This window comes from Sorex araneus, chromosome 10 (assembly GCF_027595985.1).
Source record: "Sorex araneus isolate mSorAra2 chromosome 10, mSorAra2.pri, whole genome shotgun sequence".
NCBI classification, from domain to species: domain Eukaryota; kingdom Metazoa; phylum Chordata; class Mammalia; order Eulipotyphla; family Soricidae; genus Sorex; species Sorex araneus.
In genome coordinates this window covers 23443326-23458939 of record NC_073311.1, presented here as the reverse complement: position 1 = coordinate 23458939, position 15614 = coordinate 23443326, and the positions used below count along the sequence as shown (strand labels likewise).

At 42.3% G+C, this 15614-nt stretch overlaps 1 protein-coding gene across 1 annotated transcript in view; it reads right to left on the bottom strand.

Moving 5' to 3' along the window:
• The window catches only part of ACSS3 (acyl-CoA synthetase short chain family member 3), a 186800-nt gene extending 185355 nt beyond the window's left edge, over positions 1–1445 (bottom strand). The window contains exon 1 of the mRNA XM_055118199.1: positions 889–1445. Within this exon, the coding sequence (XP_054974174.1) occupies positions 889–1199 (311 nt within the window). The 5' untranslated portion in view covers positions 1200–1445. The remainder of the gene's footprint in view (positions 1–888) is intronic.
• Between the last annotated feature and the right edge of the window lie 14169 nt (positions 1446–15614).

The following is a 15614-nucleotide window of genomic DNA, read 5'->3' as shown; positions in this document are numbered from 1 at the left end:
AACTGACAGGTGAGAAGGGCCACACCTTGCAGGCTCAGAGCCCAGCTCAAAGGGCAGCCAAAACTCTTGAGTTCCCTGCTCCTCTCTCTCTCCACATCCTCTGGCTGGGACATTTAATCTACAATGCTATTTGAGAATATAAAGATAATGTTGATAGCCACTTAATGCTGCCACTCCAGGAAAAGCTAACTTTATTCCTCTCGTGATTTCTACAGCACATGGCCTGTCTGTATTCCTGGGCAGCCCAGAGACCCAGATAGCTTCATACACAGAAGAAGGTCCGCCCCAACCAGCCAGCTTGGTCGGACACCTACAAGCCTTCCTGCCCTCTCCCACACTTTCATTCAATGCAACTGCTTACAAACAACGTTAGAGTCAACTTGCAAGATGTCCTTGGAATCTTTGATAAAGAGGGTATTGTTGGCCTTAGAAGAATACCGACACATGGGGCCTCTGTTGGGTTGAGTATTTTCTGGAGTTTTTCATACCCTCTTTCCCAGCACAGTGTTGGCTCCTGGGTGCTACTTCCCTGGTTGGTGGCACTACTTGCTGTCTCCACGACCTAGACTGTGCTGTCCTCGCAGCTGTAGCCTCTGTTTTAGTTCCTTTAACGTCCCCTGACGTCCCCGTTGAGGAGCCTAGCCCAGTCACATACAGGTGAACAGCCCTCTACAAGAACCCGGGCTCACCAAACGCCACCAAATCCTTGCAGAGGAGGATTCTCGGCCAGTGAGGGCGAATTCTGAATTCTGGAACACGCATGGGAGAGAAAAAAAGGTTCTAAGCACCTCCCCCAATCCTTGGATTTTCTTTCCTAAGACAATTCCAGTTCCTGGGACCCGAAAAAGTTCAGAGACAACGTGGGGGGCTGACGACCGAGTCACTCACCAGCTGGTGGCAGGCGCTTGCGTGTTCTCCAGGGTTTTGGTCCAGGGCTTGTACCAACTGATCTGCTCGGCCGCTTTGCCCCAGAACCTCTCGGGGTCGGCCACGGCGGCCGCGAAGTTGGTCTTGTACTCGCCGCCGCCGCCCGTGGACAGCGCGCGGCAGCCCCGGCCGGCGAGGGCGCCCCGCGGGCCGGGGGCCACATATGCCCTGCGGGCCGCGCCCGCCCCCCGCGCCGCCGCCGTCCCGGGCAGGGGCCCCCCGAGCGCCCCCGCACCCGTGACTTTCCGACACTGCAGCCACGAAGGTTTCATCGCCGCCTCCCCCGCGCCAGCGACACCGCCGATCTCGGTCCCCGGGTGCAGAGCTCCGGCCACCCCGGAGCGCCCGCGGCTTCCCAGGGCCCGCAGGGAGTGCGCGGGGGCGGAGAAGGAGGGCGAGGTGTGCCCGGAGCCCGGGAGGGTGGACAGCGCGGGAGAGTCGCCGGGAAAAAGCGACCTGGAGCCGCGCGAGTAGCAACAGGCTGGAGCTGGGGGGTGGCAGGTGGGGTGCCAGGCACCGCTGCTCAGGGAACCGGGGGCGCTAAGGGAAACCCCACCCCACTGTGGGCCTGTCCCGGCAGGAGAGTGCCCTCCCCTCGGCACACGCAAGTTCCCCTTGGCCCGGCCCCCGAACAATCCCGCGCTCCCTTTGGGCCTGCAACAAGTGGGGTGCGCCGTTCGGCCTGGTGCACGGGCCAAGGAGCTCGCCCACCCCCAAACTGCAGCTCCGGCCTCGCCGCCAGCCCCCGACTGTGCTGACTTTGCCATTTATTTATTCGTTTGAAACTCAGCTCAGTGTCCAGCGGTTCCAACACTGGATTCCAGGCCCGGGATGGCTCCAGGATTTCCTGACCGCTGAGAGCAGGGGGAGTGGAAAGCTCAGGCCAACCGTTCTGGGGTGTACAACGGGACCGTGATTGACAGGTCCCTGGGGAAGGGAACCCCCTCTGGGATGGGAGTCACCTGCTGACTGGCCTCTCGTGGGCCCTAGGAAGGGAAAGCAACCTGTTGCATTTTGTATTTTTCCAGCTGACGTTGGAGCTTCTGTGGTATCAGCACCAATGGGCCGAAATCAAAGACAAAAGGAGTAAGCAGCAAAGATGAATGAATCTGAACCCACCCCCGCCAAAAAGGAAAAATAAAAGGTTAAGAAAAGTTTTAAGGCAGTACAGATGACTATTGGTTTGGTATGTTTCAAGTCCCTTCACTGTGTGTTGTGTGAGTGTACTGCCTTGTGAAATGTAGAAGCAATTGCATGCCTTAGTATTATGACAAACACCCTGTTTTGATGGGACAGTGTTCGCTCTTGGAAATATAAATATGGGTACCGACAAATGGAAGCTGAGAATCACTGAAAGAAGGCCCTTGGCCTTTGGGAGGATTCTACACCTAAGAAACTGCAAACAGGTTGTTCAAGAAAATAAAAAGATGGAGATGAAGGCTAAAGTAATAGCAAGGGCGGTGAGATTGCTTGGCTAAAACTCTCTGCCTTGGGAGGGTGTTTGATTATTTACAGGTGTCCAGAATGGTCCATAGGGCCTCTCTCCCCTCCCAACTGTGCAATGTCCGCTGTGGCATGGCCAGGTGTTTGTGAGTAGGAAAGGAAATGTGAAATATGTGAAATGCCTTCAACCCTGGCCAAAATAGAACACACACACACACACACACACACACACACACACACACACACACACCACCACACAGAGTACTCCCAGGGGAGGGGAGGGGAGGGGAGGGGAGAGAAGGGGAGGGGAGGGGAGGGGGGGAGGAAGGGAAGAGCTAATGCAAAACAACGAAAATTATTTAACACAGATACTCCCTTTCGGGCTGGAGCGATAGCACAGCTGTTGGGCGTTCACCTTTCACGGGCCGACCGGAGTTTGATCCCTCCGCCCATCTCCGAGAGCCCAGCAAGCTACCGAGAGTATCAAGCCCACGGGGCAGAGCCTGGCAAGCTAGCCAAGCATATTGGATATGCCAAAAACAGTAACAATAAGTCTCTCAATGAGAGACGTTACTGGTGCCTGCTCGAGCAAATTGATGAGCAACGGGATGACAGTGACAGTGACAGTGACAGTGACTCCCTTTCAGCTGAGATGTCAAACACTCAAGATTTTCCTGCCACATGTCACCTACATATTTTCTGAAGACTTCAAATCAACCTGCAACAGGAAGACAAAAGTTACCCACTGCAGCCAGAGAAATTAACAAAGCCATGTGACCTCTTGGCACCCTCTTTTTCTCTGTCCAGTCGCTTATTGCTCTTCTCAGGTAGATAAGATTCCTTAACCCTACACTAGGTCTATTTTATTACATGATGTCCAATTCAGGGAACTGTACAGAGGGTTGATTTCTTGCCCTTCACGTGGCCAAGGACCAGGGGCTCAATTTCTGAATACCCCATATGCCCATATAGTCTCCCCAGTGACCCCTCACACATACACACTACCCAAATTAGGAGTGATCACTGAGAACAGAGCCAGAATTAAGCACTGTGTACTACAGGTGTGACTCAAAAACAAAGAATTGATGTCCACTTCAATCATTTGTTTAATAAATGCATGTGCAAAGTGTGACTTATCATGGAGATAAACTTGAAGACTGCAGTTACTGGCACCTACTTTGTGAGCATATGTTCTGACACTTTGCAAATATGGAACTAAATGGGAACTGAAATCCATCAGCTCACGGTTGGAGGCTACATAGCCACCATGAAAAAGAGATTCAAATCTTGCCATTCAGAATGGGGAAGTTCGCCTTGAGTTCTAGGTGTGCCCAAATAGCTATCGTTACCTTCTCAAAGTAGGGGTCCCTCAGTCTGTTTCAGCTCTGTTCCATTTAACCCCCATACCATCCAAATTGTAACATTGGCTTTCTGTGTCACAGTTTGACCAAGACTGAAAATCTGACTCCAAAATCCATAAATCTTAGACGACGCTAATCAAAAAAAATTTATCGTGTAGTAATGTGTGACAAATTGAAAAACTAGGTCCATTCTTCTCCGAGGACTGCAAAGGCAGTCGAGAGGGCTGGTGAAAATCTGCCAAGATAAAGACAGAAGGAACAGAAAGGAAACCAAATGAGAGAAGAAAAAGATGAATTCATAGCTTAAAAGAAAGTGGGGGGAGGGAGGCCTGAATTTAACTGCTTGGGGAAGAGAAATTGAATTTCCAGGAAGGTCTCAAGATTTAGAGGCTCTGGATTCCTCTAATGTTTGAGAATGAAAGTCAAGAGCTTAAAAAAACAAAAGGGCTTCAGACCAGACTCCATTGCTCCATTGTCTTGGGACCAAGACTCACCCAGAAACTGACCTGCTGAAAATTCAACTATGTGGTTCTTTGGGACTGAAATCTTCAGGCTTTTAGGCTTTCTCTGGGTCTGGAAAGGCTACCTCCCCCAATCCCAACCCTGTCTGTACTTCTAGAAGGCCAGGCAGTCATGTCCACACCCCAGAGCTGCCACCAAGTTAAAAATTAAACTTCAACTATACCATTTAGTTAAGAATTCTGAATTTCCTGGTGCATGCAGTAGCATGACATCTCCAAACTCTGCAACAGTCATAATCCAGTAATAGCACACCAGATTTGACGGGACAATGGGACTGTGCTATATCTAGCAAAGCGGGTAGGGCGTTTGCCTTGCATGCAGCCAACCCAGGTTTGATTCCTCCCAACCCTCTCAGAAAGCCTGGCAAGCTACTGAAAGTAGCTTGCCCCCCGCACCCCCCGGCAGAGCCTGGCAAGCTACTCATGGCATATTCAATATGCCAAAACAGTAATGACAAGTCTCACACAGGAGACATTACTGGTGCCTGCTTGAGCAAAATGATGAACAACAGGATGACAGTGATACAGTTTACATAGACAACAACCAATTGGAGAAACCAAACAGTAACACAGAAGGGTTAACCTGTAACAACATTTTAGTAATTCCTAATACAAGGACTTAATGTCTCCATGGTGACATACAAAAATTTCCACTAATTTTCTTCTAAGAAAATATTTCTTGATCATTCCATTAGCAATTTATTGATAGCAATTAATTAAAAGTAAATTATTGTGAGCCTGTCATGGAGACAGGCATGAGGGGTGGTTGGGAAAATTGGAGACAAAGGTGGAAGGAAGGTGACAATGGTTTGAAATTGTTGTTGGAATATTGAATGCCTATAACAAATTGTCATTAACAAGTTTTCAAACCACAGTGTTTATATAAAATATAGAGGGGAAATTTTATATAAGTAAACCTTCTCTATTGCAAATAAACCCCAAACCCAAAATTTATTAGTAGAGAATTTCTTTAAAAGTTTGTGGCTGGAGTGATAGTACAGCAGGTAGGGCGTTTGCCTTGCACATAGCTGACCTGGGCTCGATTCCCAGCATCCTATATGGTCCTCCGATCACCACCAAGAGTAATTCCTGAGTGCAGAGCCAGGAGTAACCCCTGAGCATTTCTGGGTGTGACCCAAAAAGCAAAAAAAAAAAAGGTTTAAATAGAGGGCCAGAGCTATAGTACAATGGGTAGAGCATTTGCCTTGCACACAGCCAGCCTGGGTTCTATCCCCAGCATCCCATATGGTCCCCCAAGTACCACCAGAAGTAATTCCTGAGTGCAGAGCCAGGAGTAACCCATGAGCATCACTGGGTATGACCTAAAAAGCAAAAAAAATAATAAAGAAAGTACAGAAAAGAAAAGCAAAAAGAGTTAAAAAAATTTTTATTAGAAAGGCAGGTATGAAGACAATGTACTATTAAGTAAACATATTAATAAAGATATATAATATATAAACTAGCCAAATAAAAATATTGGAGTCAAAGCAATCTATATTAATGACAGCTAATGCATGATTATTATCATAATGAGCTCCAAACATTAAATAAAATATAATTTAGTTATCTTAGATTTTGAATTGAAAACTTACTTACGTAAATGTAAGAAGCATTTTCTTATATTGTGTTAAAAAGTTTTATTTTTCTTGTTTACATAGGTTAAAATCATAGAGAAATCACAAATTGGCTCTTACTGATTTCCTTTCTGATCACTCTATTTGCTATTCTTAAAGTTTTGTTGGAAAAATTAATACAAAGTAAATTTGTTATGTGCCTAAGAGGGCAGTTTAGGGATGGAAGGAAAAATGAGGACATTGGTGGAGGGAAGATCACAGTAGTGGTTGGAACACTAAATAAAACAACTGAAACAACTATATGATGTGAAACCTTGGAAATTATGGTGTTTTTAATTAAAAAAACTAATTAAAAATTTAAAAATTTTAATCCGGGGGGGGGTAACACCCAGTGATGCTCAGGGGTTACTCCTGGCTCTGCCCTCAGGAATTAATCCTGGTGATGCTCCAGGGACCATATGGGATACGGGGGATTGAACTGAGGTAGGCCACCTGCAAGGCAAACGCCCTTCCCACTGTTCTTTTGCTCCAGCCCAATAAAAATATTTTTTTAAATCACTGTCACTGTCACTGTCATCCCATTGCTCATCAATTTTGCTCGAGCAGGCACCAGTAACATCTCTTTTGTGAGACTTGTTGTTACTATTTTTGGCATATCGAATACACCACAGGTAGCTTGCCAGGCTCGGCCATGCAGGTGAAATACTCTCAGAAGCTTGCCGGGCTCTCCTAGAGGGATGGAGCAATCCAACTGGGTCAGCTGCATGCAAGGCAAATGTCCTTCCCTCTGTACTATCGCTTCAGCCCAATAAAAATATTTTTTTAATAAACCAAAAATAAAATAGACATAGCCATAAAAAAAGGACTGTGGTTTGTAGGATAGTATAAAGGTTAAACACCTGCCTTGCAAGCCATCAATCCTAATTTGGACCTCCCATAGCAATATTTTTGGCCTCGTGTGTGTCTTTTGGAAACCTCCTGAGAAAAGGGAAAATAAGATTGATTAAACACTGAATGAAACAAAGTTATATTCCCACATTACCATATAAAATCATTTTTTTCTGCATGTGTTTCCTTTGAAGTTACCTACTGTACTACAGATTGTTTTATTTTTTTTTTTAATTTGGTTCACTTGTTTGGGCACCATATTCAAAGTGCTCAAGCTCTATATTTGGGTATTGCTCCTGGAGGTGCTCAGGGGAACCTGCAGTTCAGAGGATCGAGTGAGTCCTGGCCTCTGGCACACAAAGCATGCACTCAGTCTTTTGAACTATTTCTTTGGACCTTGTACAACATAGACTGTTAAAAGGAGTTCTACTTCAGGTCAAGGGTAGAGCAAGTGTGAAGGAATAGTCCAACCACGGCAAAGTGCCTGGTATTCAGGTAGAGCAGGATTGAGTAGTAATGGAAACTTCTAAGGAAGCCAGCTAGCGAGGTGCTAAGTAGTGTGAAAATGCAGGCCAAGGTTAGGGAACAGGACACTGGTCTTTAAATTAAGACCCTAAAGTCTGTAACTCATCACTAAGCATAGGAATAGCCTAAAATGCATTACTCATTGAGTCTTTGAATGAATCTACAACTGCCACTTACAAGATGTGAAAAACTGGAAAAGTCACTAGTTTTCCTACCCTTAGTTTCATTATCTGGATTTCGGGATGAGATCCTTTCCAAGGCTTAGTTCTCATAGGATTGTCACAGAGTTTAAGTATGTGAAAATTGCTTAGCTTCAGAAGTAAACCAAGCTAATTTAGGACAGCCACAAATCTTGTGAACAAACTATTCTGAAATCAGTGTCTGAAACCTCCAGCTTTATTAACTTTTTAAAAAAATTACCATAGGAAGAAGAAAGTGAATATGAAAAATGAAGAGATATGAAAGGCTTCTCAGAAAAGAATGAAAAGAAGGGAGAATCAAAGTATTTAGAGAAATCCCTAAAAAGAGAAAACAAAACCAAACCAGGAGAACAGAAAGGAATATGAATTGAAAGAGGAAAAAACAGACAAGAATCCTATAACTTAATTTTTTCTACTTTATAATTTATGTTTACAACTGATTATCTCTTATATGGGTTAACCATTTTACCAGAGAGGAAAAAGTGACTAATAAATACATAATTTAAAATAATTGTAGATTGCCTAGTTATGCATCCTCCTCAAAGAAAAGTTCATGTGATCATCTAAATTTGCTGGGTGAAGTTTCTGAGTTTGGCTAGGTACAGTTATGGAGAGTTTCATTTTGGGATAAAGCAAAATTTCACTCATACATTACAGTCATAATTTTCTGGATATCATGAAAACTTGACAAATACACATGGAAGCATTTGGACAAAAATACTTTATCACTGTATCAGGTATTTTCTGCTGAGCTCAAATTTGAGTTCGTAGGATCACTGCAGATTTATTCCAATTTAGCAAAGGAATTTTGGAAACTATGGTAATTTCCTTGACTTAAAATGCATTTAACATCCCAAATTGATAGTGTGTGTAATAAAATAAATATGAACCTCTGTTTTGAAACTTTCTGCCTACTTGCTAATTGCAATAAAGAAGGAAAAAAAGGTAGCTGAAAGGAATTTTTAAAAAATATATTGTAGTGAATAAGAAGTCACTAGGTAAGTACAGCTTAATCTCACAACCAAATAAAAGAGAATATATGATAAATTCAACTACTTAATTTTATTTGTGGATAAAACCATTAGAAATTCTTTTTAGCTTAGTAAAAACTTAATTTTTGTATTAAAAAATCTGCAGAAAACGACATAGGCAGATACTTCCAATTATTTTTTCAACTTTCTTTCTTTTTCTCTGAATAAAAATGTTATTCTAAAAAAGAAATATTCCATCAATGCAATTCTTATTGGAAATCCAATAAAAGTTTCTAATATTTTTACTCGGGTCACAAAATGCTGGAAAGATCATTTATCTAAAGAGATTATTCCTAAGAAGTTATCAAATTTCTGTTTCATATTTACAATCTAAAACCAATTTCTAGTACTCAAACATTTGTAATAGTTTTTGTTAACAACAAAATCTCTCATAAGGTATTAAGAAAAAGAAAAAAAATCCTTAGAATACCCTTTGTAATATTTGTCATCAAGTAGACTTGTTGCCTAATATAATTTTGTGTTGTTATGCACATGTGTGCCTGTGTGTATGTGTGTGTGTGTGTGTGTGTGTGTGTGTGTGTGTGTGTGTGTGGTGGAGGTGGTGGGGGTGTAGCAGGAGGGTAGACTCTTGAGTGAGAAAACAAAACAATGCCAGTTTGTCAAAACAGAAGTTGCTCTTACATAACAAGGAGTTGGGCAATAATTTTGGGACTTCAGTCAACACAACAATTTCAACTAAAATACTGCTATAAAATTGAAAGTAATACAGAGAAATATTAATGATTTATTTTAGGTAGATCATGAAATCAAGCATGCTATTTATTTACTATTTAAAGTAATTTTATTTTGTTTTTTGGGTTTTTTTTTTCCTTTTGGGTCACACCTGGCGATGCACAGGGGTTACTCCTGGCTCTGTACTCAGGAATTATCCCTGGCATGCTCAGGGGACAATATGGGATGCTGAGAATTGAACCCGGATCGGCCGCGTGCAAGGCAAATGCCCTACCTGCTGTTCTATCACTCCAGCCCCAAGTAATGTATTTTTAAATAAAATTCTGAATCACTTTATCACTGTCACTGCCCGGAGCCAGAGGTTCTTCGTCCTCTTAACCACTTCATCGATTTGCTCGAGCGGGCACCAGTAATGTCTTCATTGTGAGACTTGTTGTTACTGTTTGGGGCATATCAAAGCTAAATTATATATTTATTGGTTAGTTGGGTACATTTCCCCTAACCATGATTCTAAATAATGAGAAATTTATGTGATAACTTTGTCTTCCTTGCTGATAAAATTTCATGTATTTAAATTCAAGAACTAAATATTTTAATCTTGTTTAAGATATTTATTTTAAGAGACTGTAAATTTACCAGGAACAGAGTGTCTTCACAATCTGAAACAGATATTTTATTTTAAAACATTTCAACTGACATGTCTCTGTTTTCACTTGCATTTTGGTTCTTCCACACACTCCTTTATTTTGTTTGTTTCTTTGAATCTTTGTACTTATAATTCTATGTAGATTTAGAGTTTCTTGAAACTTGTACCCATTTAAAGAAACCCAACTCATCATGTTTAAAAAAACATGAAAGACCTTAATATTTAAAATAAATTTTCAGGACCCTCTGCGGCGCTTAAAGACTTTGACTCCAAAGATGTAACACATTCGGGCATCCAGCGCAGCACCTGAGAGCAATGCATTGGGACACCAAACTGGGCTACAACTCGGTGCTGCTGGGGGTGGATTTTTTCCCCCCCCACCCTGTCTTCCTGCATGGAAAGCGGCGGGCTGGCGGCACCATGTGGCAGGCGCCATCTTCTGATTCCAGACCCACAGGTATTCGGATTTTACTTTGGGGGCTCCCAGGAACTCATGGGAAGGGGGCGTAACCGGCACGCCCTCGGCCCAGATAAACCCGGAGCTGCTGAGCGCGAATCGGACCCTCTGCGCCTAAAGACTTTGAATTCAGAGACTTCTTACAGCAATGCACTGGGACTGTGAGCTGGGCTATGTAATTTCTGGCAGAATTCTCCCTGGACTTTATACAGAAACCCAAAACCGCGCGGACGCGGCAGCGTCCGCGCGACTTAACATTTATAATTGTCAGCAATGTGAATTGGTTCCATTTGAACAGGTCTGACTTGGGGGGAAACTCCAAATAATAACAGTAAGTTTTTGTTGAAAGTATTGAAGTTTTTTAATGTAGCAGCCACCTCTGGACTGTGAACTAAGCAAAAGCCCCACGCTGGCCGACGTGGCGTGGCGTACACCATACTATGAGGCGCAGGAAGGGGGATGAGGGGGAAAAAGAAAAAAAAAAAAAAAAGGGAAAAGGAAAAAGAGAAAAAAAAAAAAGAGAGAGAGAGAGAGAGTTATGTCAACTATAGTGAGTTTTGTGTTGAATTATGGAATGTAATCAAGGTAAAGAAAAAACGAAGTGAAATTCATTAGTTATACAGTAGGGGGTAGGGGGTGGGGGCGGGGGGTATACTGGGGTTTCTGGTGGTGGAATATGGGCACTGGTGAAGGGATGGGTGTTTGAATATTGTATAACTGACATATAAACCTGAGAACTTTGTAACTTTCCACATGGTGATTTAATAAAAATTTAAAAAAAAAAAATAAATAAAATAAAATAAAATAAAATAAATTTTCACATGACTTTTTCATGTCATTTTTTTCACTCTTTTTCATCCAATATGACTAAATTGTTAGATGTGACTAAACTTTTCAAGCATCTGGAGTGTCTTTTCCTTGTATGTCTACTTCCAAAATTGAAGGCATGACAATTTCAGAGTGGTACAAAACTTTCTTCCTTTGACAGATGATTATACCAGCAAAACTAATTGTAAATATGTAAATGTGTGGGAGGGAGGATAAGTGTGTGTTAAATGCCTAATTTTTTCTGCTCCCATCAACATTTCTGGTTTATTTTTGCACCCCTTCTCTATTGACTTAAAGCCATGAACAGTATGCTTACTCAATTCCCTTTCAGCAGACTCCCTATGTACTACTATTCAATCAGTAATTTATCCTAAATGTCTCTTATTATTCTCATCTAATTCTGTCAATGGATCCATCTCTATTCTCTAGTAGCTCATCTAACTAAAAGGAAAACAAATTAGCAATTGCTATGTAGCATATTAGCACATTAGAGGTAAATGAGAATGTAATGGGGGAAATATAAAAAAAAAAAAGAAATTTATATGTTCAAGCCAAAAGTACACATTCTAAAATAAAAGCCAATTGCATAGCTGGTCTGATATCCAGCAGTGGTACCCAACTATGTATAAAGAAAACTCAAAGACTGTGATTTTGACTTGGCATTCTATATTGCTCTCTGCTGCGGGGTCCTTTGAAGAATGTAGTGTACTCTGCCTATTGTTGAATATATTATACCTAAGTATCACTTGTCATCCTGTTGATCTTCCATTTGCTCAAGTAGGCACCAGCAATGTCTCCATCTGTCCCTGTCATGTGCTAGTGTAGCCCAATGGTATCTGCTTGCTCCAGGAACAGGAAGAGCCTCAAACCGTTCATTCAGGGTCTTGACAAAGAAGTCTGACTATCTTGTAGGTGGGCGGCCACTCGGTCTTTTGACAACCCATGGAATCCAGTAGCAAACAGCTCCAGTCCAAAGGTGGTCTCTGAATCACATTATGTGTCTGGCCCATCTGATTTTTTAAAAAATTTTATTGAATCACTGTGAGATAGTTACAAGCTTTCATGTTTGGGTTACAGTCTCACAATGATCAAACACCCATCCCTCCACCAGTGCACATTCCCCACCACCAATATCCCGGATATACCCCCCTTTCCCACCCTCCCCCTGCCTCTATGGCAGACAATATTCCCCATACTCTCTCTCTACTTTTGGGCATTATAGCTTGCAACACAGACAGATTTTCGATGCCTTGGCCAATGAGGCAGTGTTCCTGATTCTTGATCTTCGACAGAGTTCAGAACACTGGATTCCTTCTTTCACTTGAATGAAACATGACATTCCTTCTCTCACTTGAGTGAAACATGATACTCCTAGCATGGCTCTTTTGATTCCTTTTAGGAATACCGGAAAATAGCATTCTCATCCTGTTTTTCATCCTGATTTAATAGGGCCCAGGTCTCTGAGGCATATTGTAGTACAGGAAGAACGGTGGAGTCGAAAAGACATGCCCGGAGCCAGAGGTTCTTCGTCCTCTTAACCACTTCTTCTACGCTCTTGAGGAGTTCCATGTTGCTCTCTTCCTCCTGTTCCTCCTGCGTAGTTCTGGAGCCAAGTCATTCCTCATGTTGAGTTCTCGATCCAGGTACACATAGCTGCTGCATTTGGAAATGTTTGTTCTGTTGAGAGCAAAATGGAACGTCAGGGAAGAGATTCAGCTGCAGTCCAACCACCTTTCCACACTCGTGGTCGAAGTCGGCCAACATTTGTGCCGTTTGGGTAATGTTTGGTGTTATTAGAATGATGTCATCAGCAAAACGGAGGTGGTGTAGTTGCCGACCGTCTATCTTCACTCCCATTCCAGTCGTCGCATGATGTTCTCGAGGGTGGCACTGAAGAGTTTCGGTGAAATTGTATCATCCTGCCGAACCTCTCTCTTTAGGTCAATGATCACTTCCTTGTAGAATGGTGAGATCCTGGTGGTGAATCTGTAACACAGCTTGAGGAGGATCTTGATGTACTGAGTTTGAACGCCTTATTTAGCTAGGGCTTTGATGACCACTTCAGTCTCAACAGAATCAAAGGCCTTTTTTAAAAATCAATAAACATTAGACAGAGCGGCATTTTGAACTCTCTCGATACTTCAGTGAGGTTGGTCACTGTGTGGATATGATCGATCATGCTGAATCCTTTTCAGAACCTAGCTTGCTCACATGGTTGTTCTTCATCTAGTGTTCTGCCTATTCTATTCAGGATGACTCAAGTGAACAACTTGTAAACCTAAGTAAAACCTAAGTAAGCAACCAAAATAAAATGTTTGTTATCTAATGTGAGCTTCTGTGCATCAGTAATCTGAATCATTTAGTTGGGTAAACAATTATTTTATTAATAACTTGGCTGTCTAGTACTAGATTCTAGAACTAGTACTAAAGCTTTTGTCTCCTGGATACATTTCCTCATCACATTAAACAGATGGTCGCATACATTTTACTGTCTTATTCATGTGTGTAGTGAAATACTTTTTACACTGTTGTAACTATTCCTTTCCTACAAGAGTACTTATGAGACTCTGTGGAAGTATGTTTTGCAGTCATGTTTGAATCTTCACATCCCACATAATTCTAACAGATAATGAACAGTTCATAATACAAGCTAGTTGAGTTAAAATTAAATCAGTGGTATATTGTCTGAATATGTGTACGATTGTACAAAATCTGTGCCCCTTCAGACAGAATTATAGAATGCTACAGCCTGAGAACAGCCAGTCTGCTCAGACTTAACCCAAAGTCAGCTTTATTTCAATTTTCTCTTTAGGACCTGAAATCCAATCAAGAAAGCTTTGTAAGGTTCTATCTCACAGTGATTCTATAAAAAAGTTTAAAAATATAAATTAGGGTCTCTACCTGAATAATAAACTTAACTTTACAGAAAGCATTCATGGTAGAGAGTTAATTAATATTTTTTACATAAACCAAGGGAGACTAATTATTTTTCAGTGCAGTTAACAGAGCTAATAAAAGTTCTAAGGTGCAATATTACAGACAGTAGAATTTGTTAAAATGTGTCAAAAATAGGATAAAGATTTATTGTACTATACATTTTTTGGTTTAGGGTCTTTAGTTTTTTAATTGCCAACCAAAAGCAGTAGGATTCTAATTTCATTAATGCTCCTTTTTATTTTTAAACATTTTACAGTTAAATTTTCATTCACTATCACTATCACTAGCATCCGGTTGATCCTCGATTTTCTTGAGCGGGCCCAGTACGTCTCCATTCCTCCTACCCCTGAGATTTTAGCAGCCTCTCTTTACTTGTCCTTCCCAATGGTGCCTCATTAGAGGCTCTTTCAGGGACAGGAGAATGAGACCCATCATTGTTACTGTATTTGGCATATGAATGCACCACAGGGAGCTTGCCAGGCTCTCCTGAGTGGGCAGGAAAATTTTTGGTAGCTTGCCAGGTTCTCTGAGAGGGAGAACTAGGTTATAAGATGTTGTGTGGCCTCGCGCTTCCAGGAGCTTGGTTTTATAGTCTCTGAATGTTGGCTGTTGATGGGATTGCATCGCACACCAGGGCCAGTTTCTGGGTGTGACTGCCTAGCTACTGCAAAATGGGGGATCTGGGGAAAAGAGGCCTAATTCCAAACTGAGCAGACTTGGAGATCTCAGCCATGGGTCCCGCACATCTGGATTCCTCTGGCAGTTCCTTCATGCGTGAGGCTCATTGGAACATGTGGAGAGGGGCCTTGAGCATGGCTGTGGCTGGGTTTCAGAGGTCTTCAGCTGACGGGTTCTGCTCAGGGTGGGAAGGGAAATTCAACACACCCCCTCCGAGGGGCCCTGGTGAAGACAGCCAGGCTTGGGGGCAAGAAAATCTGCGTGTCTCTCTTCCAGGAGCTTGGGTTTATAGTCTCTGGATGTTGGCTATTGATGGGATTTTCATTGCATTATAATATTATGTAATTAATGAGTATGCAACATTGAACCAGTGTGTGTGCAAACTCTTCATCTTCATTTTCTTCCTGTACTCTAACTCTTCCAACTGCCTTTCTGGACAGCTCTAATAGATTTTAAAATCTAAAAGTTTATTTTTATTTTATTTTATTATTTAGCTAAATCTTTTATCTGCAATAATAGTTAAGATTCTTATATTTGGGCTAGAGCAATAGCACAGCTGGTAGGGCATTTGCCTTGTATAAAACCGACCCAGGTTCAATTCCTCCGTCCCTCTTGGAGAGCCCAGCAAGCTACTGAGAGTATCTCGCCCTCACGGCTGCACTTGGCAAGCTACCCGTGGTGCATTCAATATGCCAAAAACGGTAACAACAAGTCTCACAATGGAGAAGTTACTGGTGCCTACTCGAGCAAATTGATGAGCAACAGGATGACGGTGCTACAGTGCTACATTTAGCTATAATTTTTCTAAGTACTACATAAAAATGAACTCATTTGGTGGTTGTATCTGACTTATTTTATTAAGCATTATTCCTTATAACTCATCCACGTTATTGCAAATGGAAGAA